This window comes from Solea senegalensis, linkage group LG15 (genome assembly GCF_019176455.1).
Source record: "Solea senegalensis isolate Sse05_10M linkage group LG15, IFAPA_SoseM_1, whole genome shotgun sequence".
In the NCBI taxonomy this organism is placed as follows: domain Eukaryota; kingdom Metazoa; phylum Chordata; class Actinopteri; order Pleuronectiformes; family Soleidae; genus Solea; species Solea senegalensis.
In genome coordinates this window covers 4,610,032-4,635,042 of record NC_058035.1, presented here as the reverse complement: position 1 = coordinate 4,635,042, position 25,011 = coordinate 4,610,032, and the positions used below count along the sequence as shown (strand labels likewise).

Here is a 25,011-nt window from a genome sequence, read left to right as displayed (position 1 = left end):
ATGTAATTTACCACGGTGAAAATGGTTTCAGGTTGGATATCCAACCGTCGCGTCCGACAACTGTCTGAATGAATATCCAACCTGAAACTAACTTCACGCGGTATAGCTTTAGCTAACGTTATCAACGTTTTGCTGATTAGTTGCTGATAGTTGCCTACTACTACTAGCAATCTTACTCTGATATACTTTTTCTGTCCTACTCCTAATGTTAGGTGTGATGAAAACAGAGGAGCGCCACTTAGCAGAAGAAGAATTCAAATGAGCCATTTTAATCTAGATTAATCTAGATTAACTCCAAGATTGCAGTGAGATTAATCTAGATTAAAAAAATTAATCTATGCCCAGCTCTAAATTAAAGCTAACGGTAAAAGAGACTCTTGTTACCTCAGTGAAATGTGGGGAAAGGTGTCTGCCAACATTATTTGGAAAAGCTAAAACTACACAGAAATCCAGAGACATCCTCGTGAGCGTTATACCTTAAGTCAGGAAGTAATAGAGTTGTCACGTTAAATGTTAAAACAGACTTTTCACATTTAACACAGTTTTATTTTATTCTAAACACTGCGGTCAAATATCCTCAGCTCCACTCCGCACATCATTTATGATTTTTCCTCCTAAGTACCACCAGAGGAAGCCCGGCGTACCACTGGTGGTACCTGTGCCCCAGTTTGAGAACTGTGGCCTTAAGTAATTCATGTTGTACCTTTTTTTTCCTGCTGCACATGGGCCGTTTGGACATCGTTTGTTCTCTGGATTTTTTTCCCCCCGCTGTCTCAAATCAGCAGAAAATCTGAATTTGAAGAATTTGAAGGTGTTAGAAAACGCTCCCGAGAGACGAGAGACTGTACAAAAGCTTGTAAGGCGGGAGGAGGGTGCAGTAACCTTGGCTTGACAAATTGACCTCTTTACCTGTTCCCTTGTAATGCTTCCTCATCCAGTCTGCACACACACACGCGTGCGCACACACCCATCATTTACATATGGCGCTTGCAGTCCTTTCAAAGTGGCTTTCACGGAACATTGTGCTGATAATGATCTTGGTCGTGAGGGAGAAAGAGAGAGACACACACACAGATCTCCGGAGACCATCTCGCCATAAGACAAGGGGGAAGAGGATAAAACTCTGACTGTACTACAACTCAAAGGACTCCGACACCCTTTTCCTCCCAACACCCCCACCCCACCCCTCTCTCCAATAAGCCCTCTTGTGTTTTTTAATTGGCAGAAATTAATCTTTAGGATGTAGATGGTAGATTTACATTCATTAAAAGTCAAGAGAGGAAGCCAGGCTTGATGCTAATCAAATCTGCTTAATTATGCTTAACATGAGTATCTCCAGGGGAAGAGAGAGAGAGAGGGAGAGGGAGGGAGAAAGAGAGATAGCTAACTCGAACTTTTTACTTTTTGCCTTTGATAACTCCTGCTGAGTATGGCCTTTTCCTCGCCAAAGAGAAATGTCACGACTCTCTCCCTCTCTCTCTTTTTTCTGTAGAAAACACACTGATAAAGCCATCAGTGTTACGCAGAGCTGATTCATGTTGTAAATTCCCACCTTAAACTGTTCCTGAGCTGTGAAATGTTCAATTTTAGTCACAAAGCGTTTGGCCCGTGTGACTAAAATTGAACACTTGCCACCTTTGAAATTGTTTGGAAAGCCGGGCGAAATGTTCAATTTTAGCCTCCCAGGCCGGAGCTTTTTGAGGCTTTAATTTAAGGTCATGGCGTCAAATGTCAACACGTATGATGATAAATTATGAGCCATAATTGTGATGAGTAAACATGTCAGTCTTTAAAGGAATTTTTCATTTTAGTGTTGAAGGGAACACACGCAGGTTAGGTTTCAGGACTCCCTGGTGGGAAGTGACTTTTTCTCACAACAGGAAGGTCATTGGTTTAATTCATGCAGCCGCTATTGTGCTTAAACTCCCCTGAAATGAAACAATGAGCTGATATTGAATGTAATATCCCTCTAGTGACTGGACTATAAAAACACAACATGTGATACAAAGGGGAAGACAGAAAGAACAAAATCCGTTCATGTACTTTGTGATATTAAAGAGGAACTTCCTTGATTTTTTGTTTTGAATGGAGAGAAAAAGAACTGGCTCTCCTTGATGAGTTGGAGGGGAAAAAAACAACCCTGCCCATCATCATGACAACATTATACAAGCACAACAATAATAACAATAAGTGGAGTTTTCATTGTCCTGATCCTAGGCCACTTCTTGTTCCACAGGGGGGAAAAAGAGTCTCCCTTCACTAGATTAAGCAAAGTTAATTAATAATTTATATATTCCTCTAATTGCTTCAGTACACTTATTATTCTTAGATTTACCTTCCCACACTTGGCCCACTTGCATTCGTTTGCCGCTATATATTTTGGAGCCACGGCTCTCAAACTGTGGCACGTGTACCAACGGTGGTTACGCGAGCTTCCTCTGGTGGTAAAATCAGAAATACTATTCTACTGTTTATACCCAGGTATGTGATCAGAGTGGAGCTGAGGAATTATGATGGGAATGTGTAGAAAATAAAACAAATAATAATAATTAGAGTCACCTTATGTCTCGCTCCATCTTAATCTAACCTCACTATACCAGTGTGTGAAGTGTATGTGAGGAAGAGGAGGATGATGAGAGAGTAAATGATCTCACTGGGAACAAATCTGCCTCCTGTGAAAAGACTGTAGTAAATTTAACGTTAGTGGCGATAATTGGGGCTGAACAATTGATCCAAATTTGATCTAAATCACAATACAGTCTACAGCAACTTTCAAATCGCAATATTTGTTAACCCATGGTGCTCCCTTAGTAAATTGCCGCAGGAATGACTACACAACTCCTTATATGGACATCCTGGGGTGTGTGTTTATAGGTCACATCTTCAGGTGTTTTTATCGTCTTCTTATGTGTTGATGAGTCAAAGTTATGATACGTTTTCTATCACTTAAAAAAAATAGTGAGTAGTGATAATTGTGCAGAAGTCACAAAATTGACGTTTTTTCTTTAATATTTATTCAAGCCAAGTGAAAAGCCAAATTTCACAAATTCAATGCGATTAAAAAAAGGGGCACTATTTTTTACTCGGGTGAAAAATCTTTTTCATCAGATTGCCTACAGGTTGTGCTGAAAAAATGACATAACACACTATATTGGACATTCTTATAGCTTCCATATATACGTGTCAACATAGCAATGGAAAGAAAGCAGCCTAAATGCTCTGTGTTCTAAGGGTTCAAGCCAAAATGTGTGTCAAAATATCATTTTGGATGAATTATTGTCTTGATCTTTACACGTCATATTCTACAGACTCCAGTCTTTGTTTCTCACAGATCTGCACACATATCACACAGTAATCATTTTAAATATGTTCTTCCAATGAAAATGAGAATAATGGTGTAAAAATCGTTCAGCCATAGCGATAATAGAGTTACTTTGAGAGCACAATATTTATCTCGGGTGGTACTGCTTTAGAGGAAACAGATGACATGTGTTTATGACCTTTTATGTACATTTCCATCACATATATGTCAAGAAAAGGGCCACGCGGTGGGTGTAGTGGTTAGCACCCGGGTTCGAGTCTAAAAACATACATGCAGATTTGGGGATTAGGTAAATAGGACACTTTAAACTGACCATAGGTGTCAGATGAGACCGCACCCCCCCATGACCCTCATCTGGAGGATAAAGCGGTAGAAAATGGATGGATACGTCAAGAAAAATAAAACAAATGTAAGGATTCACTGGTGAAGCTTACTCTTTACAACTATCTGAGACAAAAAAAGAGATACAGAGATACAAAATCTGGCTGCAGCTATTTTGACAATTACTCATATTTATCTTGCCACACAGTGCCACTGTGAGCCAAAGAGACAAAGATAATGTTCATGTTGTGTCCCTGTTTGACAGCCAAGCTGCGGCCCCATTTCCACATGTCTGTTTTGGCCAGCGAGTGGCACAAGCATGAGGGAAATGTGTAGGTGGTTAGATCAGCCGATGAAGTGTAAATACCACTCAATCTGTTCTCATTAGAGGAGTAAAAACATACGAATCACTTCGCCTCTATTAAAAATGCCCCAGGGTCCCTGCTGCGTAAGTGTGTGTGTGCGTGTTCGTGAGGGGGAGACAGATAGAGAAGGGAAGGGGGGGGTCAGAGAATGATGTTTTGGCATTTGTGTCTGCAGAGGGGATCTCAAATGCCACCACCATCAACGCCGCTTAATTCTCACAAACACACTCTTAATCTGAACAGACAATCCGTTCCGACAGCCACTGTTATGATTCAAATCAACTTAGAGTGAAGGGTGTGTGTGCGTGCTCTTGTGTGTGAGTGAGAGTGTTTGTCATTGTGTTTTGGTATGTGATTAGACGTCTTTGTGTGTGTGTGTGTGCTCATCTCCATCTCTGTGTGTGTGTGTGTGTGTGTGAGACCAAGATATCACACATCCATTCCACATTCCCCCTATGATAATGTGGATTGATTATGGATATGATAATGAGAGGCCGGCACGGCGTCGCGACCTTCACAAGGTCTAATTGAAACAAGCGTTGGTCCTCCGAAGCACTTATCAAGTCACACAGCACATCATTAATCACACGGAATACAAGCTGTCACTGCAACACACACACACAGACACACAAACACACTTTTTTTGTTTTTCTAACACACGCACACTCATTCTCTGTCTCTCGATCACACACACACACACACACACACACACAATGCAAGCTGTCACTACAATATGCCTGGTATTGTCTTCTTTTAAGGCGAGTGGACAGCTCGTCCACCCTCCGTCTCTATCTCCTACAAGAAAAGTTAAGGCACAAACAGGCTGTTGGGAGTTGAACCTTCTGAAAAAACAACAAAACAAAACTGAAAAAGGGAGAAAGACGGAAAAGAAAACAGTGAGGGAATGTTAAAACAATTCGACTAATATGAGCAGCTGCTCACTGCGCCCCAAACTTGCCTCAAATTGAATTAGCCCAAGTTGTTTTACTACCTGCTTTTTATTAGAAGACAATTTACACAACCAAATCTGATTCCAATGTCTGATTAAGGCGGCATATGGTGCTCACCTGTTAAACACAACATGTTCAGCACCAGCTTAACGCCTCGGTGAGCCACCCGAGTAAACTAATAAGCCCAATATCATATTAGTCATTACATAGTCCAACACACAAAATTCCAATCTGATAAAAAGGTGGTTTCATTATCATCAAAGGGAAAACACAAGGGAGTTTGCGTGCGTGCCGTGTCGATGCCATCCCCAACTTTGTTAATTGTTATTCAATTAACTGCTTTTGTTAATGAAACCAATTAATGGCCTTAAAACAAGCAGGGTGATATACGATTATTATGCATCTATGCATAGACAGCTAATTACATCTGTAAATCAATCAATTCCACATTAATCTGCTTGGAAATCGTCCAAAAACAACAAAGTCACCAAAAGACTTTGGAAGTTTTTTCTTCTTCTTTTTTTTTTAAACATATTTTGATTGCCATGCCATTATCCCGTGTAATGATTGTTAACGATCCTGTAAGGAGTTTATGATCCAATTTCCTATGCTGTGACTTTAATTGGGGAACTAAATAGTATAATCTTACAGTATGAAAGTGAGGCCCGTATTTAATCAAGGTTGTGTAGGAGTGGAGCGGGAACAAGGTCACAAAACTCCTCTTACTTAGGGGCAGTTAGTGAGGCTTGTTGACAGGTTCAATCAGTTACAGAAATATTCATAAATCCGTCTCTGCCCGTGTCACGCAGACTTAATGAGCTTAATGAGTATGATCTCTTCTCAAGGAGTGTTTAATCTTCTTCTCACTGCATTTGGAAACCATTCAGACTCCTTCACTTATCATCCCTATACTGACATTGTGTGGTCTTCTGTGTGAGAGAGAGTTACTCAGGAAACAAGGGGTGCACTGTAACTGCACCTTACAAAGCATATTGCGGAACATTGTTTTTAAGAGGTATGATTAAGGGCATTCAGGGTCACTTAGTGATTGTATGTAAACAACAAAAAGGTTGGTCAGTGTTTGTCAAACCTGGAAATGATGATGTTCTCGAATGTCTTGTTTTGTCCACAAACTAAAATGAGTCACTTTTAATGATATCTTAAAAATATTCACATTCAAGAAGCTAAAACAATCAGAAATATTGTTTTAATCATGAAAAAAGCTTCAAACCGATGATCAAAATTGACGATTAAATTAGTTATCGATTAATAATCGATTCAATTAGCTCTAGTGGAAAGTGATGAATTCCATTTTCTTGCGCTACTGTAATTGAGTAGGGTTTTTTGACATTTTACTCCAGTAATCTACGTTTTAAATCACATCCGTTACAGAGTAAAAAAAAAAAAATGTTGGCCTGAATAAAATAAGGAAATAAAATAATTAGTTATACCAAAGTGACACCAAACGTCACAGAACTTGACAGACATAAAAACAATGAAGCTTGACTTTTGCACATGACTGTAAAGATACAGTAGTAAGTAAATATTGTGTTGACATATTGTATGTAAATATTGTAAGATACTCACTAGTTGAGAGTGTTGACCAAAGGATTCAAAATGATAATTAATTTCTTTCTTAATATGTTTGAAACCAATAAATCAATCAATTGTACTCACCGTACCTGGCACCGTCTGACTCGCATGCAGATGAGGAGAATCTGGAAGCTTAGGCTGTGACCTTCCACAACAGATATAGCGAAGCTTCAACATCAGACAACATCGTTATTTTAACAGAACAATTTTTCTCGTGTGACACTTTTGGGTGAGGCCCGACAACTTATTTGCAAATGGCAAAATGTAATTCAGTAACAACGTATTCAGACCGCTCCCTGACACTTGAAATTTGGGTCAGGTACTTTCTTTTGATTGTTCGTTGAGATGTTTTTACACCTTGATTGGAGTCCGCGTGCAGCTGACCTGATTTATATTTATATGGGAGGCAAACATCCGTCTATATATGTTTCCCCCATTTCCACACAGCTCCTTAAAGGCCCTACTCCCCTGATTGTTAATTTTGTCCAGGGTTGGTCAGGTGGTTGTTTTTCCCCCTTTTAGTTAATTTCTCCTGTTCCTGTGTTGTCAATATTTTTGTATTAAGTAGCATATTGAAGTTGTTTTCATAAGACAATATGGGTGTTAAATTAGTTTTGTACAAACATCAACAGATCCTTTACATAAAAAAAACTTCTAATCAGTCCAGTCTAATTATTATATCCACCACACACACCTGAACCATAATTGCAACACAGAGATCAGATCTTTCACTTTTTAAATGAGACTGCCCTCATTTATCAGCTGGCCTGGATAATTATCAGACGTACAAACATAAACACCTTCAGAAGTTCTGACGAGGACCTGCTTGCCTCTACAGTTTAGAGTCATGTGACCTGACCAGTGCCCTAGTTGAGCACCTCTTAGATGTTTATGCATATGTGGACGCTAATCTCTCAGTCAGGACTATGGGATTTGGGAATATTTTGTTTTACAGAGATCAAAGTAGCCGCTTTGGATCAGGAGAAACCCTTCAAACACATCAAACAGAGAGCGGTGCGTCCCGAATCTCACACCCACAGTAGCCAATCAAGCCGTGCATAACTCTTTTCCTTTGTAAAAGAAAAAGGATTCTCAATATGGGTCTCCCACATCAACATCTCACGCAGCTCACCCCCCATGGAGGCCAGAGGTTGTTTGGGCTTATGCGCTATCAAGGAGAGCCACTGCACCGTATCTGTATGCCTCTCTTACTTGGCTGACACGATGCTGGTATTGAGGAACAGAGAAATACTGTGTTAAGAGATCAAAGCAGCGGTACAGAGATTTAGACTCACAGGCTGTCAGTCAAGATGGCGAGACAAAGCAGGAGGAGACAGAAATGCTTACGCGCACACACTCTCCTGCTCACTCACTGGCTTTCTCTGTGGTGTGCCTGTGAGGGGTGAGGCGTTACTCTCCGACAGCTTGGGGGCTACTCATTTGTAGACATCTACAGCGCTGCCTGTACACCTTAACTCACATACATGGGGACACGCACACACACACACAAACCACTCATACAGGCCTGTGTGGATGAGAGGTGGCTTCTACCTTATATTGGCCTATGGAGGAATGTTCTGTGCGCTCAGCATTTTCCCTTGTCTACAAAGATGAATAGAGTTACTTTACAGACAGTGGCAAAACAAAAACAATGCTTCGTTGAGATACATGATTTAGAGGCTTCATATCTGCTTGAACAAAGATGGGTTTATTTTGTCAAGTTTGCAATATACCTCAGTTTTTTACACAACGGCAGTAAAGGATTTTGGAGCAATTTCTGCTGTAATGAATGACCTCTGTTTATGTCGTCTCTTTTGTGAGGTATGTTAGCTGTGGGTGTGATCACTCCTGCACGGTCTGTTTTTGTACTGTGCAATTGCCCACCTCTTCATGTGCTCCTTTCACCTAGTATGACAGGAAATATTGTTTCCTTTGTAAAATGCCTGGGATATTTCTAATGACAAGGGACCAGAAGGAGTATCACTAGGGGAAAATCTTCTAAAATGGGATCAACACAGAAAAAGGGAGATATATTTATACTTAAAATGTGATTTAAAAGTCCTTGCACCTGCCAAAATGATTGCATTTAAATTACTTTTGATGAATCAAGACAGAAACTTGCACAGTTGGACACAAACAACCAATGAAGACCTTCAGCAGTGTCCCCCAGACTGTAATAGGGATGACACCACCACCTAGTGGCTGTTGACTGCAACTTTTTTTATTTCGATTTTTTGGTTCCATCGTTGATGGTTGAAGGTTGAATGCACAACAAAAATGGCAGAAGGATTAAAATCCTGCATTACCTAATTCAAAATCAATACAAAAGCTCTGAAATTATAGACAAAAAAGGGTAAAAAAAAAAACATCATTATGAAAAGTTCCACACAAGTTCAAAAAATAAATTAAGGCAGGACAACAACACTAACACGTCTGTGAACTTAAAGTGCACAAATGTTGTTGGGGGAAACTTTGAACAGGTCTACATTTGAGACAAAAATACTCTGTTCACATTCATGTTTGGAGAAGACCATTTCAAAGGAAGACCTGGGTCAATACCACGACACAAAAAATCGGGCTTGAGTCAAATAGGCAGAATAGAAACATGCTTGTCACTGACGGGTGAAGACCGCCAACACAAACACAAATCTGACTGTGGCTGTGGAGGCCATGGTTAGTACAGATCCCAGGATCATTTTAAGTCCCACACTGAGGTGTTTGGTTTTCACTTTCAGTTTGTGGAGTTTTCAGAAGCCTGTAAGAAAAAAACAATACATGTAGTAGTAGCAAGACTCACACTTTTTTTTTTGAACTCTCTATGAAACAACAGGATATTGCTCATTTTAGTAGAAATTTTCTTTGACAGAAATCAAAATGCTCCTTCCACAATTGACTCACACTTAGAAGATTTGTGTCACCTATAGGAGGTGGCTATAAAAACTGTCCAGTAATTCCAGGACACAGTTATTCATAACAACCTTGTATACAAAAACATTTTATCTTCCAAACTCAGGAGTACTAGTTAACCGATTCACTTGAAATAGCGAAAAGTTTGGTCATGTTATTTGCAAATGCTTGTGTGTATTTTTATTATCTCCACTTAGGTGATGTTTTTTGCCATGTTTTTCTGTTTGTGAGTAGCATAACTCATTGATGATTCATATACAGACCCAGAGTAAGATATATTATTTTGATTGACATTGTGGGAAATTGAGTGGCCTTGGTAGTAGATTCCTCTACTTCACATGTATATACTTTTAATTATTTATTTATCTTCTTATTTCTGTCCATGTGTAACTGCATCTAATTTGACTGTATCTAAATTGACCGACCACATATTATACTGTTTTTCCCCCAAACGATAGACAGTGGGGGCTTCATTCTGGGACAACAAACAAAATTAGATTAAAATCCCAACGGTTGTAATGTGACATACTGTATTGCTCTGTACCTTGAGGGACTCTGAGGCTTTACGCAGCTCTTTGATGACAGAAGACAGGGCCTCAGGGTTGATGCCTTGTTCACACAGTCTCACACATATAGACAAAGACTCCATGTCCAAACCAGTATTCAGCAACCTGGAGATCTCCAGCAGCACTTTGGGGTGAAAAACATCACATGTTATTAATGTAGACTTCATTAAAGACACTATGGAAAGTCCATAGCACAATATACTGTACATTTAGAATAGTGAACAATTAGAAAAGTCAGCCACTTTCACTTGAACACAAACAATAAACTCTGGATATCAACCTGACAGAGCTAAACTACATATTAAAGTGTTTTCTAAAGCAGTCTTGCTGCACATAAAGTAGGGGTGGGGGGAATTGATATAGTGATATATATATGTTGCGATATTTTGTGTGGCAAATAAACATGAAAGTGTTTGTGTATTATCATGTCAAAATTAAATGATATTTCAGTCCACTAGATGGTGCCAAGTGCTCACTGAAGCTGTGTTGCGCGAGTATATCGCAATTCTACATTATTTCACAAATACTTTTCCAATATCGTGATGATATCAGATTGTGACTTAAATGTCGTGATAATGTCGTATCATGTGTCGTATCACTATACTGGCGATAAATTGTTAAATTGCATTTATCGCCAGTATAGTGCTAGTCACATTTAACTAGCACTATACAATTTGGCAGTAAAAGACGCAGTCTCATGCCAAGATATTTAATCTCATCACATAATTTTCAAGTACAATATTATTTTAAAGACAGTTGTATATTTAAACCACAGATTAAAATGTGGACTGCTGTGCGTTGTCGCCAGTTTATTAGCATAACGGTGAGCGTAGGCAAAATTGTTTATTTTGCAACTGAATGTTACGTTATTTTACACATATATATGCCATAAAAAGAATACATTATTACCGTCCATTGTCTCCCGGACTGCATTTAGGTTGCTATTTGCTGCACTTGCCATGTTTTCAATGAGTAGTTAGCCAAGGCTAACTAGCGGGAGGCTAACAAAAACGACTTAATTAGGTGTCTAACTGTATATAAGCCAATTAAATTATTAAACTGAGTTCAGTAAGACAGAAAATTGATCATATGCAATACAATACGCTTTCTAAATGTTATAAATGAGGAAAAGAATAGTGGCCGCTATTCTGTCTGGTCTGCTAAACTCAATAGCGGAACTGGTAGAGGAAGTGACGACGCTAGGATTTTCTGTTCTGATTGGTTGTGAGGAACTTCCGGTGGCATTTCTATTGGCTCGCTGGGCCTTTGGGGTGAAATTGAAATCAACGTTTGGGCGACTCGCCGTCTCCTTGACTTGTTGTTTGAGTCCTAAATCAATGTTGTATTTTTAACCTCGTCGCTACAGCATTGACTTCAACAGCAGTCAGTAAGTACAAACTACGAAACGTAGTGAACACGTATGCATAATGTATTTGTCGTTAAATGTGTGTGTTACATAACGCTGTTGCTACTTACCATAGAAACAGGGGAGGTAGTGAATCTAAACATATGTAGTTTGAGATTTTCTATGTTTTATTACGTTTATTGTTGAGTTTTACTCTTCCCTTCGTGTTCTCAGCTAGGATGGGGGACCATTTTGAGCTACAGATTACCCCAGAGACTCCAGGCAGACCTTCCATAAGAAACCCATTTGAAAGTCCTAATGACTACCACCACCTCCGTGAACCTCTGGTGCCCAGTCCGTCTGTCTTCAAGTCTTCTAAAGTTGTAAGTCTGACAGCATCACATACCACCTCAGAAGTTTGTACATACTTCACCATATCTACTGTAGCCTACACCTTCCTGCGAATGACTCTGTTAAATGTTCACAAGTTTTACTCGGCTAACAAGAGTATGTGATCTTTCATTCACTTCCTTATTTTTCTGCCTGTAGACTCCTGCCAAGTTTAACTGGTCTATTGAAGAAATGGCCAGTCTTCTCCCAGCACACATTGATCCAGAGGAAATCCAGCGACAGTCTCTTTACCTCAGCCAGACGAGGCATGTACTGAAACACAATCATCTTGGTCGAGCTGTATACCAAAGTTTTCTGATCAAGTTGCATATTTTTGTTGGTATTTTGAAAGTCACAATCTGTAGTTTGAGATCCTCCTATGTAACCTTTTGACTGTAAACTAATGGAAGAATCAGGAAGAACTGAATAAAAATTTATACATTTTTCCAATTGAACAAACAGGGAATATATATTTATGTCAACAGAATAAAGGAATATGGAATATATACTAGTAATTGCAGACTGTACAAACATACGAGAGTAAACGAAGCTCATTCTGTGGCAATACATTTGGAAAAGGAAGTTAAAAACAATGTTATTTTGTTTTTGCATCTAGGACGGATTCTGACATTGAGGAAAAGCGACAGAATGCTATTGAGCAGGTATGGGATTCTAATTAATTTTAACCATAGTGTTTAATGACGGACCCATAAGAACATTAATGCTAGTTATTTTGTAATTGTTTGATTTATGTGCCTTGCTTTGCAGTTTTTCACCAAAGGAGCCATCGTGCCGTCGCCCTGGGCAGCACCAGATGTCCGTAAAGCTAAAGGTAATGTATATTATTGTTGTACTCCTGTTAAGTCATTTATTTTCATTATTTTACTAGCATTTAAGTTCCATGCTGTAGTTATTTGAGTGTTTTGTGTTGATACCGTTTTACACAGGTTTCACGCCTGCAGTGTTTGCTGAAGAGCAGAAGAAAACGTCAGGTTGGTGTGAATCGCACTACTTTCTGCAAACAGTGCTCCCTCTTTTCTTCTCTCCTTCATTGTTTTCAAACCTGTTTTGACCTCACTGTTTTTTCCACAGTTGCTTGTCAGACAACTCTTTCATTACCTCTGGCTTTTGATTTGGAGAAAGTACTTGGTAAGTCTCGAATAATTACCAGCACCAATCACACTATGAAGGGAGTATTGTCATCATGTTCTGTTTATTTTCTCTCCTCAGGTGAACATTACCGCAACGAGGAAGCGTGTGATGCAGTGCAGGAGAGCCTCAGCTCCTCCTCCCTCAGACGAAAACTCTTCCTCGACGGTCAGGGCAGTTACAGTGGCTCTGACAGCTCCAGTCCACCGAGCCCAGAGAGAAGCCATGCCCGGGGAGAGAAAGCTGCAGAGGGAGAACAAGCCATATCATCTATTTTTTCCTCCCCTTTACCCGGTGGTGTGTCGGCTCCTACTCCCTCCACGGTAAGTGTCGTGGAAGTTAGAAGGCGCAATTATTTCACCAGTCTGTTCGTTTTACTGTCCTTAGAGTTTTACCACAATATATGAACTTTGTACAATTTGGGAGTGGTAAATGGTACAGTCTGTAAAATAAAAACTTTTGTAACATTTTAGCTTGAAGTGTTTGTCCTCAAACCTGTACTTGCATTGTCTTAACTCTAGGGTCAGTTCTCGTCCAGTCCCATCCAGCATGGCTGCTTCCGAGACTGCAGCCTGGGCAGCATCCCCAGTCCTTTGTTCCCTGACAGGTCGTCTCCCGCAGGCCTGGTCTCCCCCACAATTTCTCCTATTGTTGCTTATACAGCACGCACACCCATAGGCTCAGGTAGAATATTTGATTTCGCTTTCACTCAGTGTTTAAGTAACATGTTAGAGTTTGCAAACCTTTTTAAGGTTACTGTGGTGGTGATCACTAATTCTCTCTCCAACTCAAACCTGTTCTTTCTAAAGCTGAGAGGAAGCAGCCAAACAATTTGACTCCACACGGTGTTCCTCTGGGTGCTGACGTCACTTCTTGCAATGAGAGTCCCTATGTCGAGGGTTGCTCTCCCATTCGGAACTGCTCTCCGCACCACCTCCATTGCCACAATGAACACCAGCACGATGTCAGAACCAAACCCAGGGCCAGAGTCCGCTGCTGGGCCTCCCCTCCCCTCATCTCCCCCATCCTCAACCCTAAGTTCCAAGACCATCCGGAGTCTGATGACCAACTCCCATTTTCCTCTCCTTCGATCCCCTCAATGGAGCTAGATCCACTGTCGCCTCTGGCCCAGGACATTCATACAACTGATGCTGAGAGAATTGACATCGATCCTGCTGAACCTGTGAAAATGGAGGACGATGGGGACAACAGGATAGAAAGGAAGCTGGAGGAAGAGGATGAGGAGGAAGCTGGGGGACTTTCGGGACAGCTGACCAGCTCTCGTATGGTCAATGCATCTGTAACGGAGAGCTCTCACATGTTCGTATCTCTTCTGGCAGAGGGGAGCAGCATACCCTACGACTCTAGCATGCAGGTTCGTGTAAACGGTGATGTGTACTGTTTCTGTCACTGTTTCATTAAACATTCCTAACGGTAGTTGTTTCTTGGGTTTGTTCAGGTGGACAGTGGCTACAACACTACCTCAGCAGGCACCGCCAGTCTTATCGATGGCTTCAGCACAGACTGTCACAGCAAAGAGTCCTTCACTTCAAACCTGGCAGAGGAAGCCTTACCACTCAATAAGCACACTAAGATGAAGGTACTTTTAACCCTTAACAAACACTAATAGCATTGTACATATGCAACTTAAAGCTGTGGTAGGCAGGAATAACATTGAACAATAATTCTATAATAACTGGAGGTTGACTGAAATTAGTTTTTTTATGGCAGCGGTTACTTGATGCAGTTTTTTTTGGCCTATATAAACATGTATTTAGCCTATTCTGTTTTCCTCAATCTGCTAAAATATAACAATTTAATGATAATAAATAATATGAAAACTGCTTCACTTTCATTTACATTTCACATTTTATGTCTGCAGTGTAATTATATGCAGTATTTTCAATAAAATGTTATGTATAAATTCAGTATTGAATACACCAAAAGACCTTTGGATGAAAAAATAAAGTTTTCAGTGACCTGGCAACATAACTTGATTATTTAAAAAAAAAAAAGGGCAAATATCAAGGCAAACAAAATCTGCATGAACTGTCTCCTCTGATGTGGTGGTAGGGGCTTAGGTCAGAGAGCCTCCATCTGAAAATGTTAGTATTTAAAGCTGCATTACACAGGATCACTGGAAAGGTAGTTTTGTTAACGTTCATCTGCAGGTTATTAAAATACTTTCTCTATCTCCATCCTGAGCTTCTCTAATCAGTCGTGCACGGATGAAAAAAAAACATTTCTTATATAACAGATCCTGAGTTAACCTCTCCATATATGGAACTCTGCTGATATTGGCTGTATTTCAGCCATTTTGTTATTAAATTCAATGTTGACCCTTGTACTTTTGTCAAATTACTTAAAATTAACTGGTGATTGTGTAAAAGAATTATGAACACAAGTACCATACCGTTCAATTGAGACTCACCAATCCATTGTCTATTATAGGATTCCTGCCTACTATAGCTTTAATGTCTTTAACAACAGCAATGTACATGCCAGTTAAAATGACTAAATATGTATATTTTTTCTTTTCCAGGTATTTTATCCCCACCACTAAACCAAAAATTGGATATTGAAAGGGTATACCTCCTCTAGTTTAAGCATTGTGATTATTATAATTTTGCAATCAAATACAACGTTTACACTTGAATTTATGTCAAATCACTAAGTGGTCGAAATGTTCACATTAATCATGAACAAATGTTATGAGGTTTCCAAGTGGTTTTAAGTTCTTTTTAAGGTTTTTTTTATTTGGTTTTCCTGACTGAAGGCACATGTTTTACCACATTGTTTTATCACAGGTTCAAAGGGAGAAGATTAACCTGCAGTAGTTTATCTTTAGTCCCATTTACATTATACGACTCAAAACCTATTTAACCGGTGTGGTAATGGGGAAGGAAATAATCAGTTCTGTATCACATTTGCACATCATTCTCCTCCTCCTCCTCCTCCCCCTCCTCTTTGAATGCTCTTTTAAAGCTAACGCCGTCATTTTCAGCGTGACAAAATATTGTACTGTATTTGTTTTTATGAAATTTTTATGACAGATTTATTTCTTCTTTTTTTTTCCTTTTATCGAATGAGTCCGAATTGTTGAAACTCAGGATTACTTGTGGATCTTACATGGATTGTTAGAATATTTATTTTTGAATGATGCCACTTGCGAATTAAAAGCAGACTGAGCCGAATGTTTGCCACTTTTTCCCCCTCACACATTAAGCATGGCTTCAATCATTGTCGCATTACATTAACTCTAAGTCTGACTTGAGCTGATGAATCCAGTGTTTATTTTCACAACAGAAATAATGTATTATTTCTTTAATATAATATTTAGGTATAAAATAAAACAGTAACCTTTGTCACTACATGTACACTTACTGACATGTGATCTTTTTGTGATTCACATTTCTTGACAAATTTCCATAACATTGTACAAAAATTAAGGCTGCAACTAATGTTTTTTTTCATTGGTTAATCTCAATTATTTTCTCAATTGATTATTTGGTTTGTGAAACATGAAAACATTTTCCATTTAAGCAAATTAAATACTACTTTTTCAAATAAAAACTACACTAATTGAATTATAAGGTCTGTATTCAAGTTCTACAGACATTTCAGTTTGTCAAAATCTTAATATTACCTTAAAGTGTGTGCTTCACTTTACCTTTCCAATAAACTAAAGTGAACACCATCATAAAGCTAATAAAAATATGGTTAAAGTATTATACTAATCCATAAAATGCTGCAGCCCCTATGAACACAAGTTTTTTTTCCATAATGTACAATTTGAAAAACTTTAGACAATAACTCATTGCTTCGATCAGTGTTTGAATGTACAAGTTAATCAAGTTTTACACACAAAAGGGTTATAATAAAAAAAAGCACTTTAATGATATAGTGCATTTACAATGTGACATTCAACTGTTCCAAACATCAACACGTGGATTAAATCAAACATACCACATAATTGTGGTTTTATACATTTAAAATGTTATTTCTGTCAATGCATCACAGAGGTTAGACCTTCCTCTTGTATAGACTCGTATGAAGTATTGTGCTGAAAGATCAGCTGTCGATTTTTGGTTTTTTAGCCAGTGGTTCAACATCTGGGGCTGGAACACTCACACCAGGGATCTAAAATAAAAACAAATACTTTATTTAGTTTAGTTTAAATAATTGAAATAAACTAAATTTAAAGCAATATAGATGCATTTAGTTATTAGGCACGTAAACCTTCCAAAATGGTGGAAGGGAAGTTTTTGTAGTTTGAATGAAACATTTAAAAAGTAGCTATAATCACATTGGTGCCAGAAACAAATAACAAGGTTACCACATCTCAAATTCAAGGACTTTCCAGGACCAATTTTCTCAAGTTTAAGTGTGGGCACAGCTTAAGATTACCTAAATATCAACTTAACTTCTTTCTTGCACAAAATTGAAGCACTTTCAATTGGCCCGTGTCTATTAAAAACCTTACAAGGATGGGAACGCTGGAATAAGTAATCACAAGTCCAGTTTAGTTCGTCTTACCACAGGGTCAATCAGCGCCATGCGGATCTTCTGGTGCTGAATATTGGAGGCGTCTAAGCTGATGGTGACCTTCACCTTGTCAAATATGTGGAAGGCGTGTTGTTCTACGCTCAGCGTAGGGCCCTGAACACACAGAAGAGACAGGTTTAATAAACGGTGCCAGTCACGAATGAAATGAAACTCATTAAGGTGTTCATACCTCTTCGTCAAAAACAAGGTTCGGGCCGGTTTTGTCTTTGCTGTCAAAGAAGACCGTTCCTTCCAGGCCGAACTTTGGGATGAGCACAATGATCGCGTTCTTCCTCACAAAGAGAACGAATCCCTCTTCGTTAAGGATTCCTCGGTTCTTGAAGAACAACTGCAAAGAGATCCATTTGTATTAAAATCACACTAGCGCAAGTATCAGAGGAGGTTCTCCAGTCAAATTTAAAGCGGGGCGTTCATCCAGTTTGTGCTAACCTGTGTGTGGAAGGCCACGGACGCCCTCTGAGCGTACTGAGACATTTTATGTCTGTAGTTGAGGTTGTTGCTGAGAGCCGACTGCTTGTGTTTGTCCGTACTGAGACATTTTATGTCTGTAGTTGAGGTTGTTGCTGAGAGCCGACTGCTTGTGTTTGTCCATCAAATCTGGGTACGTGCTGTCTGCGCCTATGGCCACTGCCAGCAGGCGGTGCACTATTATATCAGCTGATCTGGTCACACAGGGACCATTTTAAAGACTGTTTAAAGCTTTAAAGATAAAATAATTCTAAAAACACATAGAAACTTTGTTTGTCTTTTACAACAATAAGTTGGCATGTCCACCATTTTGATTTGATCAAAACCAATACAAGTATATGTGGAAACTGTGGTTTTTCAGAATAAAACACACCAACATCGACATATAACTGATTTTTCATAAATCGTTTTTATATTATAGAAATATACTCTGTGACAGAAAGTAATAGACTCATTATTTTACTGTATATAATAACATTCCAAGCTGCACAAGACAGAAGCATTCATCTTGCTCTTAATTCTACTCTCAGGACGCATTTTCCAGTAGTCAATGCAGCGTCTACATATATACAGTATGTCGATGTTTACAAGCCCTGACCATTCAAATGTCTGTTCCCATACCTCCTGATAGGCGAGGTGAAATGTGTATAAATGGGTGAGGCGAGGCCGTAGTGGTGGAAATCGCTGTCCATGCCAGAACAGAAATAGACGGCCTGCATCATGCAGCGAGTGGCCAAGATTCGCAGGAGCGTGTTAAAGTACGGGAATCCGTCCACTTTGGCCACGTCCAGGGAGTCGGCCAGTGCCTTGGCAGAGTCCGTGTGGATCTCCACATCCTGATGAGACGTGGAAAAAAAAAAAAGTTAGGACTCCTGAAATCAATTATTACACATTATTATTCACCTTGTTAACCACCAACACACATTTTTAAGGATCTCCTTGAAATTGACTAGATTGTTTATTTAAGTGTTTTATTTCCAGCTTGTGTTGGACACAGGGTTCCCGCACCTTGGTTGGACATCAAATTCAAAGACTTTCCAAGGAATTTCCAGGACCAATTCCCTCAAAGTCAAAAGTGCTGACACAGCTTAAGATAGGAGGGCAACTTGTAAGAGCCGCTTCGCTCATGGTGTCCACTTTTATGGATTTGCAGCACACACTGTATCTGGACAAGTGCTTGTTCTTGGGATTTTGGTCAAAGTCAGTCTTTGTAATTTTCTTTATTGAGACAGAGATCTTGGAATTTGCATTTTCCCAGTGTCCCCAACTCCGCTAGTAATTATGGCTCGACGTTTGTTCTGCGTAGATCTAGTCTATGCACATCAAGCAATGCAGGGCATTTACCTAGATATCAACTTAATTTATTTCTTGCACAAAATTCAAGCACTTTCAATGACCCATGTCTATTTAGGTTTTTTTTTTTCAAATTCACAAACTTTTCAACGACCCGTGGGAACCCAGCGCACATCTGAAGATAATAACATACTAGAAAACATCCTGTTCTGAAATTTTGCTAAACAAAAAAAGCATTTCACTTGAAAGCCAGCACAGTTTTTTTTCCCACAGAAGCATCTGCCTTCACTCACTTTGGACTTTGCAGCCTTGAGGAGAATGTCATAATTGGACGGAGGCGGCGCTGGATGTTTTCTCAGCATAGCGCACTCTGGAAATTCATCATAAATCTTCTGGGCAACCGAAATGTTGGCCAGCAACATGAACTCCTCCACCATAGAGTTTGTCTCCCTACCAGCCAAGAGAAGAGATTATTTTTCCATACACATGTCCAAAATACAGAGGACCACTAAAAATAGTGTTTTTGTTGTTGGGTTTTTTTTTATAAAGAAAAGGGATTTCAAAAAAGGATTCTGCAGAATGCTCCTTTTTGAAGTTACGTACATGAGTTCTTTGGTCTGGAGGTCAATGGGGTCGTGGGTTTCGCTGTCTATGTGGAAGCGGACCTCTAAGGACGACAGTGTCAGCGCACTGAAAGACACAAGTTGTCAGTGAAGACACGTTAGTTTGAAAACACAAGCCAACAGAATATTCTTCTCTACGTATTAGACTGTACTATTCTTCCACTTCTACTGATCTTAACCGCTCGTCCATACCCTTTCTCTATCCTCCCCCTCTTCAGGATTTTGGCTAGTTTGTTCAGACCCCGCAGGCTCTTGGTAGTCTCGTCATTCTTAGTGACGTCGTCGATTCTCATCTGGGCCTCGGCGTATGTCAGAGACGCCTGAACCAAGTCGGGAAAATAAAGAGGAAATTAAGATGCCTGGAAAACAAAACATGCCTAAAAGTTCTGACAAAATGTGGTGCATGTGATTCCATCATGCATGTTGGCATTGTACCTTAGAGTTAATGACACTTTTTGTGAACCGCGTCTTTAGTATTTCAGCTTTCTGGTTCATTTCCCAGATACATGAGAAAGCGAGCCTTGTGACAAACAAGAGACCAGAATCAACATTCACATTTCACTGCAGAACCATGATGTTATACATAAAGAGGAAAAACTGGAATCAGTCCTCACCTCTCCACGTTGGAGCGCAGAGAACAAAGATTGGAGCTGAGCAACTCAGGAACCATGTCTATCCTCTGTTGGACACAACAATAAAAGATGCGTGTTAGCCTTGTGGAGCCAAAAAAATTGATTAAACATGAAAGCTTCATGCGTCAAATAGCTGAAAGGCTTATGCAGATGGAGGCTTTGCTACATGTTTTTCCCCATTTGTTTTTGTCGCTGTGCCTAATTGTGATTAATCGTGGAAATTAAACAGTTGATTGTGATTAAAATGTTATTATTTTGCATATCACAACTGTTTTAAGTTGTAAATCAATGCTTACCTGTGTATCTTCATTGGGAACCAAATGAATGCAAAGAAAGTCACTTTATAAACTTGTCTTTTAGATTGCCATAAGTCCGACATAATACGGTGTCTACTTCAGAAATGTTAATGTATCAGCATTTGCACTTTGCAGGAGTTCCAGTTTCATTGCCTTCTCTGTTTCTTACAGGCTGTTTATTATGTTTGGGCAGATAAATGAATCTAGATGTAGCATTAACATATACAAACAGTCCAAAATGTTACACACAGCGTGATTCTGTGACACAGAAGAGGAGCCGGGTGAATTCTCACCATCCCAGCAAATACAGCAGCATTTATTTATTTCACTTCCACAACTAAGGGATTCATTTTCAGTCTTTTTCCCCAAAGCTTCATTGTTTGCAATTTTTTTGCTACATAAGCCATGATGCGCAGAGTAGAGCGGCTCCGCATGACATTATGTCGGCCCTTAATTAATTAGGATTAAAGCGGACAGCCCTACTTTACTCAGGAAATGTAACCTTGGTAGTACGTTTGAAATTCTGATGTTCTAAACTTTAAGATTCAGCTGTGTGAGTGTGCCTCAGTCAGTACCTTGCCACACAAGTAGACAGTGGTGCCACGGTTGGCAGCTTCTTTGTCCAGAGCGTTGCCAGGTCTGATGAAGTGAGTGACATCAGCGATGTGGACCCCCACCTGTAACAAAAAAAAAACAATTCCTGGAGACTTGCATAAAATGTAAACATTTACTCAGTGGAGTGTGTTTTTTAAAGACTGTGTACCTCTAGGTTTCCATTTTCCAGCTCTCTGCAGTGCAGGGCGTCGTCTATATCTGTACATCCTGGAGGATCTACGCTGCACACTGTCAGATGCCTCAGGTCTTCCCTTTTCGCCATGTCCTGTACCACACATCCACATTTATATACTGTACACACTGGCCTTTAGTGGGACTAAAATATATCTCTCTGTGCTGTTACCTCTGGAGTAATGGCCCATGGCATCTTGGGGAGGAAACTTAGCACAGCCTGAGAGAAAGCCTGATGGGGGACATCATGCTCTAGTAGCAGCACCTCCTGCTCCGTGTCCTTCTCCCCTGCACCACCCAGGCTTCGCACAAAGTGGCCCTAAAAAAAGAAGAACAAAAGGACTTCTCTCCATGGACTTTGCTTGTGTTGTGTGCTTCTTATCACACGTAATCCAGGATAAATACAGCTTAATGTAAGCAAGAAAAGACAAGAAATTATATTTCCTGTTCATCTCTCAGATTTGATGGTGTGAAGATAAACTCACGTTTGGATATCTGGAGGATTTGGGCCAGCCGTCAATGGCCACCATGATCCTTTGACCTGCCAGTGTTGAGGCCTGGCGTGTTTCAATGCGAATGCGTGGGATTCGGCGGTCTGCTGGGGTGAAGAGATGGCGGGTTGACTGAACATAGGAGAAAAGACAAGGTCAGTGCTGGACAGATTATACAGTTGTCTCCACCAATTTACCACCAATCACTGATGTAAGAAATATAAATTATACGTATATTACAAAGAGTATCATAGAATTGTTTATACTCACTTCCTTAATTTGGGATATATTGAGCATTCCACAAAAAGGCCTCCAGTTCCTTTTGATGACTCCCACCACTTTCCCTGTAGGTTTCCTGGCTGCTTCAGCTGCTGAAATCTTCAACTGTCACAGGAACACGGAGATAATCAGGGATGGACACACTCACACACAAAAAAACAATACACTCCATCCTTTGAATATAAGCAGAGCACTTTTTTTCATTCAAAACAAAACTCACAGCTTTCTCCTCCTCCCCTTCTTCAACAGCATCATCTTTTGCTGCACCTTCATCCTGCAGCACGACTGAGGAGGGCGCCACCCACTGATTCCGTGGCAAAAGCTGCACAGCAACCACATCTTGGTGCACTGCTCTGTTGAGGTTCTGAAGACCCTGGATGAGAACCTGAGAGCAAACCGAGGGGACAATACTGCTTCACTGCCAATTCAGTTGGAGTTAATCCACCTATTAGCATATCAAATATTCACCATAACCCTGATACAGACCTCTGTGCTGTCTTCCCCCTCTCCCTGAACAAAGACTGTTGCTTCAAGATAGTTGTCCCTGCTCGCTCTAAAGGTTCCCTGCAGGAAGGAGCCGCTCTTAATTCCTGATTGAATCCTGGACAGAGGCAGGTGCTCTGGAAATAACACCTTACTACTGGTGATTTCATTCTGTGGGAGGAAAGGAACAGAAATGGAAAGAGAAAAGAGTTTGGGTCTAAAGGTAAAATGTCATTAACTGGAGAGATGGATAAAAACCTAAAATTAGAAGTAGCTTTACTCTCTACAGTTCAATTGCTTAAAATTGCAGACATTTTACCTTGTCATTATTGGACAATGCCAGACGATCCACAAGCTCAGGGTTTGCAATCAGACTCTTGATGTACTCCTCAACTAGAAGGTAAGTGAGACAAAGAGGAAGAAGCTTTTGACAAAGTAATGCTGTATGTGTAATACAGTATGAATGATAACCCTTTGAGAGTTGTGTTATTTTGTTGCTATTTTTCTTCATATGCAAAGCTGTGAAATTAATTACATCTGTACACCAGCAGACCGCTCTCCTCTGCCTTCTGCTTGTTCCCTTGGTCATTGGTAAGAAGAACCACACACAGACCGTCTGTGTCGGCCTCAAACTTCTTCAAGTGTTGGCTGTACCACTTGGCTGCAACGCGGATTGCCCGGTCATTACGATCGTTGGCAGTCTCCCCTGGTTCACGTTCAATAAACGTGTCTCTGGATTAACACAATTTACAAATGTAAAGTAGAGTAGAATATGAGTTGTACCTTTGCACAACTGATTATTTTCATACACAATTCAAATATTACTACTGTGCAGTCAAGTTGTTGCAGGACAAAAGTAAGTGGTGTCCCTGTACCTGTGGTGCTCATTGGTAAAGGTGTAGAAGTGCTTCTCTTTCTCGTGTATGATGTCCTTCAGGCGTTTATAGACTGGCGCACTGCGGTGGCGAACTTCCTGCAGCACAGTCTGCAGGATAATCACATTACGAATCACAGGATCCTCCAACACGTCAATCTGCGGAGTACAGGAAATGGTCACACACAAAATCCACAGTATATATAACATGAAAATAAAGTTAAGCTTTTATATATAGTGCTTAACAAATTTATTAGACCACCACCCAATGTAAGCTTTATTTTGCCCTAAATTAACTGTTAAAATAATTGTAATGGTTAATACACCAGTATGTAGACGGTCTTTAACCAAAATGATAAGCTAAAGTATAGTTATTTTTATCCAATAATTGTTTATATCTATTGCTATACAATAGATTTATTTTTTTTATCGGTGGAGCTGGTATAAACAGTAGTGCAGTATTTCTGATTTTCCTCCAAGTACACATACCACAGTTTTAAAACCAAGACTATACATTTAATTATAAATCTCATATCATAAGGTCTGGTTATCCTCAGTTCGTGGATCTTGTGTGTTATGAGGAAATGAATGAGAGGAACAAACTCGCGTTACGAGTGTGTTTTAAAAAATGATGTGCAATGACTTTGATGTTTTGTTTTTACCTGATGTAGAACCACGTTCGTGTCAGGGACCAGATAATGAGGAAAAGAGCACAGGTTGCTCTCAATGCACGCGTCTTTTAGCAACTCCGTGGACTCCTGCTTGCACTCAGTGCATGCTTCACTCCCGCACCAAATATCGTCTCTCAAATAATGCTCACGCACTATTTTCATCACTCCACCCGAGCGGGTCTTCTTGACGAACGTTTTAGACTTCAACATTGTGACGAAAATTCTGTTAAAAGTCAGGGAAAAGAAGATGTTTAGGACTGAGGCAGCGAGTTAAAGACACCTAGCTGCCCATGTGTAAACTAACTCAGTGGGCCGACAAAACTTTCCCGGAGATAGAGCAACTCGCGATGTTGTGGTTTTTATCACATGCTCGTCTACATTCGTGTATATACATACTCTATATAGACACTATTACAAACTTACACGCGTTTTAGGTTGGAAGTTCAAGGTTCAGTGTTTCTGTTTAACTATTTAAAACACCGTGGTTAATTTTGGTCGGCCATCTAATTCTTGTTCAATGAAAACAACAGTAAAGGAAGGCGGAATAAGAGCTGGTGGTTCCGGTTTACTTAAGAAGTAAGTAATTGTATAGCGGCCCTTGCGGTTGTGGTGGAGACACGCAGGCACTTGACGTTGCCTTC

The 25,011-nt window shown here is 39.9% G+C and overlaps 3 protein-coding genes across 4 annotated transcripts; 1 reads left to right on the top strand and 2 right to left on the bottom strand.

The window, feature by feature from the left end:
- Positions 1-8,238: 8,238 nt before the first annotated feature.
- mzt1 (mitotic spindle organizing protein 1) lies at positions 8,239-11,213 on the bottom strand. Its single transcript, XM_044046049.1, has 3 exons — positions 10,934-11,213; positions 10,003-10,148; positions 8,239-9,306 (listed from the first exon to the last, which is right to left on the bottom strand). The coding sequence occupies exons 1-3, from the start codon at positions 10,983-10,985 to the stop codon at positions 9,283-9,285; spliced, it is 222 nt and encodes a 73-aa protein (XP_043901984.1). The 5' UTR covers positions 10,986-11,213; the 3' UTR covers positions 8,239-9,282.
- Positions 11,214-11,301: 88 nt separating this feature from the next.
- Positions 11,302-16,102, top strand: bora (bora aurora kinase A activator). Its single transcript, XM_044045280.1, has 12 exons — positions 11,302-11,411; positions 11,604-11,752; positions 11,919-12,025; positions 12,376-12,421; positions 12,528-12,591; positions 12,707-12,751; positions 12,852-12,908; positions 12,990-13,231; positions 13,430-13,592; positions 13,718-14,283; positions 14,368-14,508; positions 15,451-16,102. Exons 2-12 carry the CDS (start codon positions 11,609-11,611, stop codon positions 15,469-15,471), a joined length of 1,596 nt encoding a protein of 531 aa, XP_043901215.1. The 5' UTR covers positions 11,302-11,411; positions 11,604-11,608; the 3' UTR covers positions 15,472-16,102.
- A 678-nt stretch (positions 16,103-16,780) lies between these two features.
- Positions 16,781-24,984, bottom strand: dis3 (DIS3 exosome endoribonuclease and 3'-5' exoribonuclease). Of its 2 annotated transcripts, XM_044045938.1 has the most exons (22): positions 24,362-24,960; positions 23,701-23,858; positions 23,361-23,557; positions 23,145-23,218; positions 22,829-22,996; positions 22,563-22,727; positions 22,334-22,447; positions 22,058-22,195; positions 21,745-21,891; positions 21,550-21,666; positions 21,362-21,463; positions 20,473-20,537; positions 20,294-20,378; positions 20,051-20,178; positions 19,839-19,925; positions 19,529-19,685; positions 18,559-18,778; positions 18,050-18,131; positions 17,904-18,003; positions 17,644-17,802; positions 17,445-17,567; positions 16,781-17,048 (listed from the first exon to the last, which is right to left on the bottom strand). In XM_044045938.1, exons 1-22 carry the CDS (start codon positions 24,578-24,580, stop codon positions 16,980-16,982), a joined length of 2,874 nt encoding a protein of 957 aa, XP_043901873.1. In that variant the 5' UTR covers positions 24,581-24,960; the 3' UTR covers positions 16,781-16,979. The 2 variants fall into 2 exon arrangements, 1 of the variants encoding a protein (XP_043901873.1); XR_006361866.1 differs by lacking the exons at positions 16,781-17,048; positions 17,445-17,567 and having other exon boundaries at positions 17,699-17,802; positions 17,904-17,953; positions 18,018-18,133; positions 18,561-18,778; positions 24,362-24,984.
- Between the last annotated feature and the right edge of the window lie 27 nt (positions 24,985-25,011).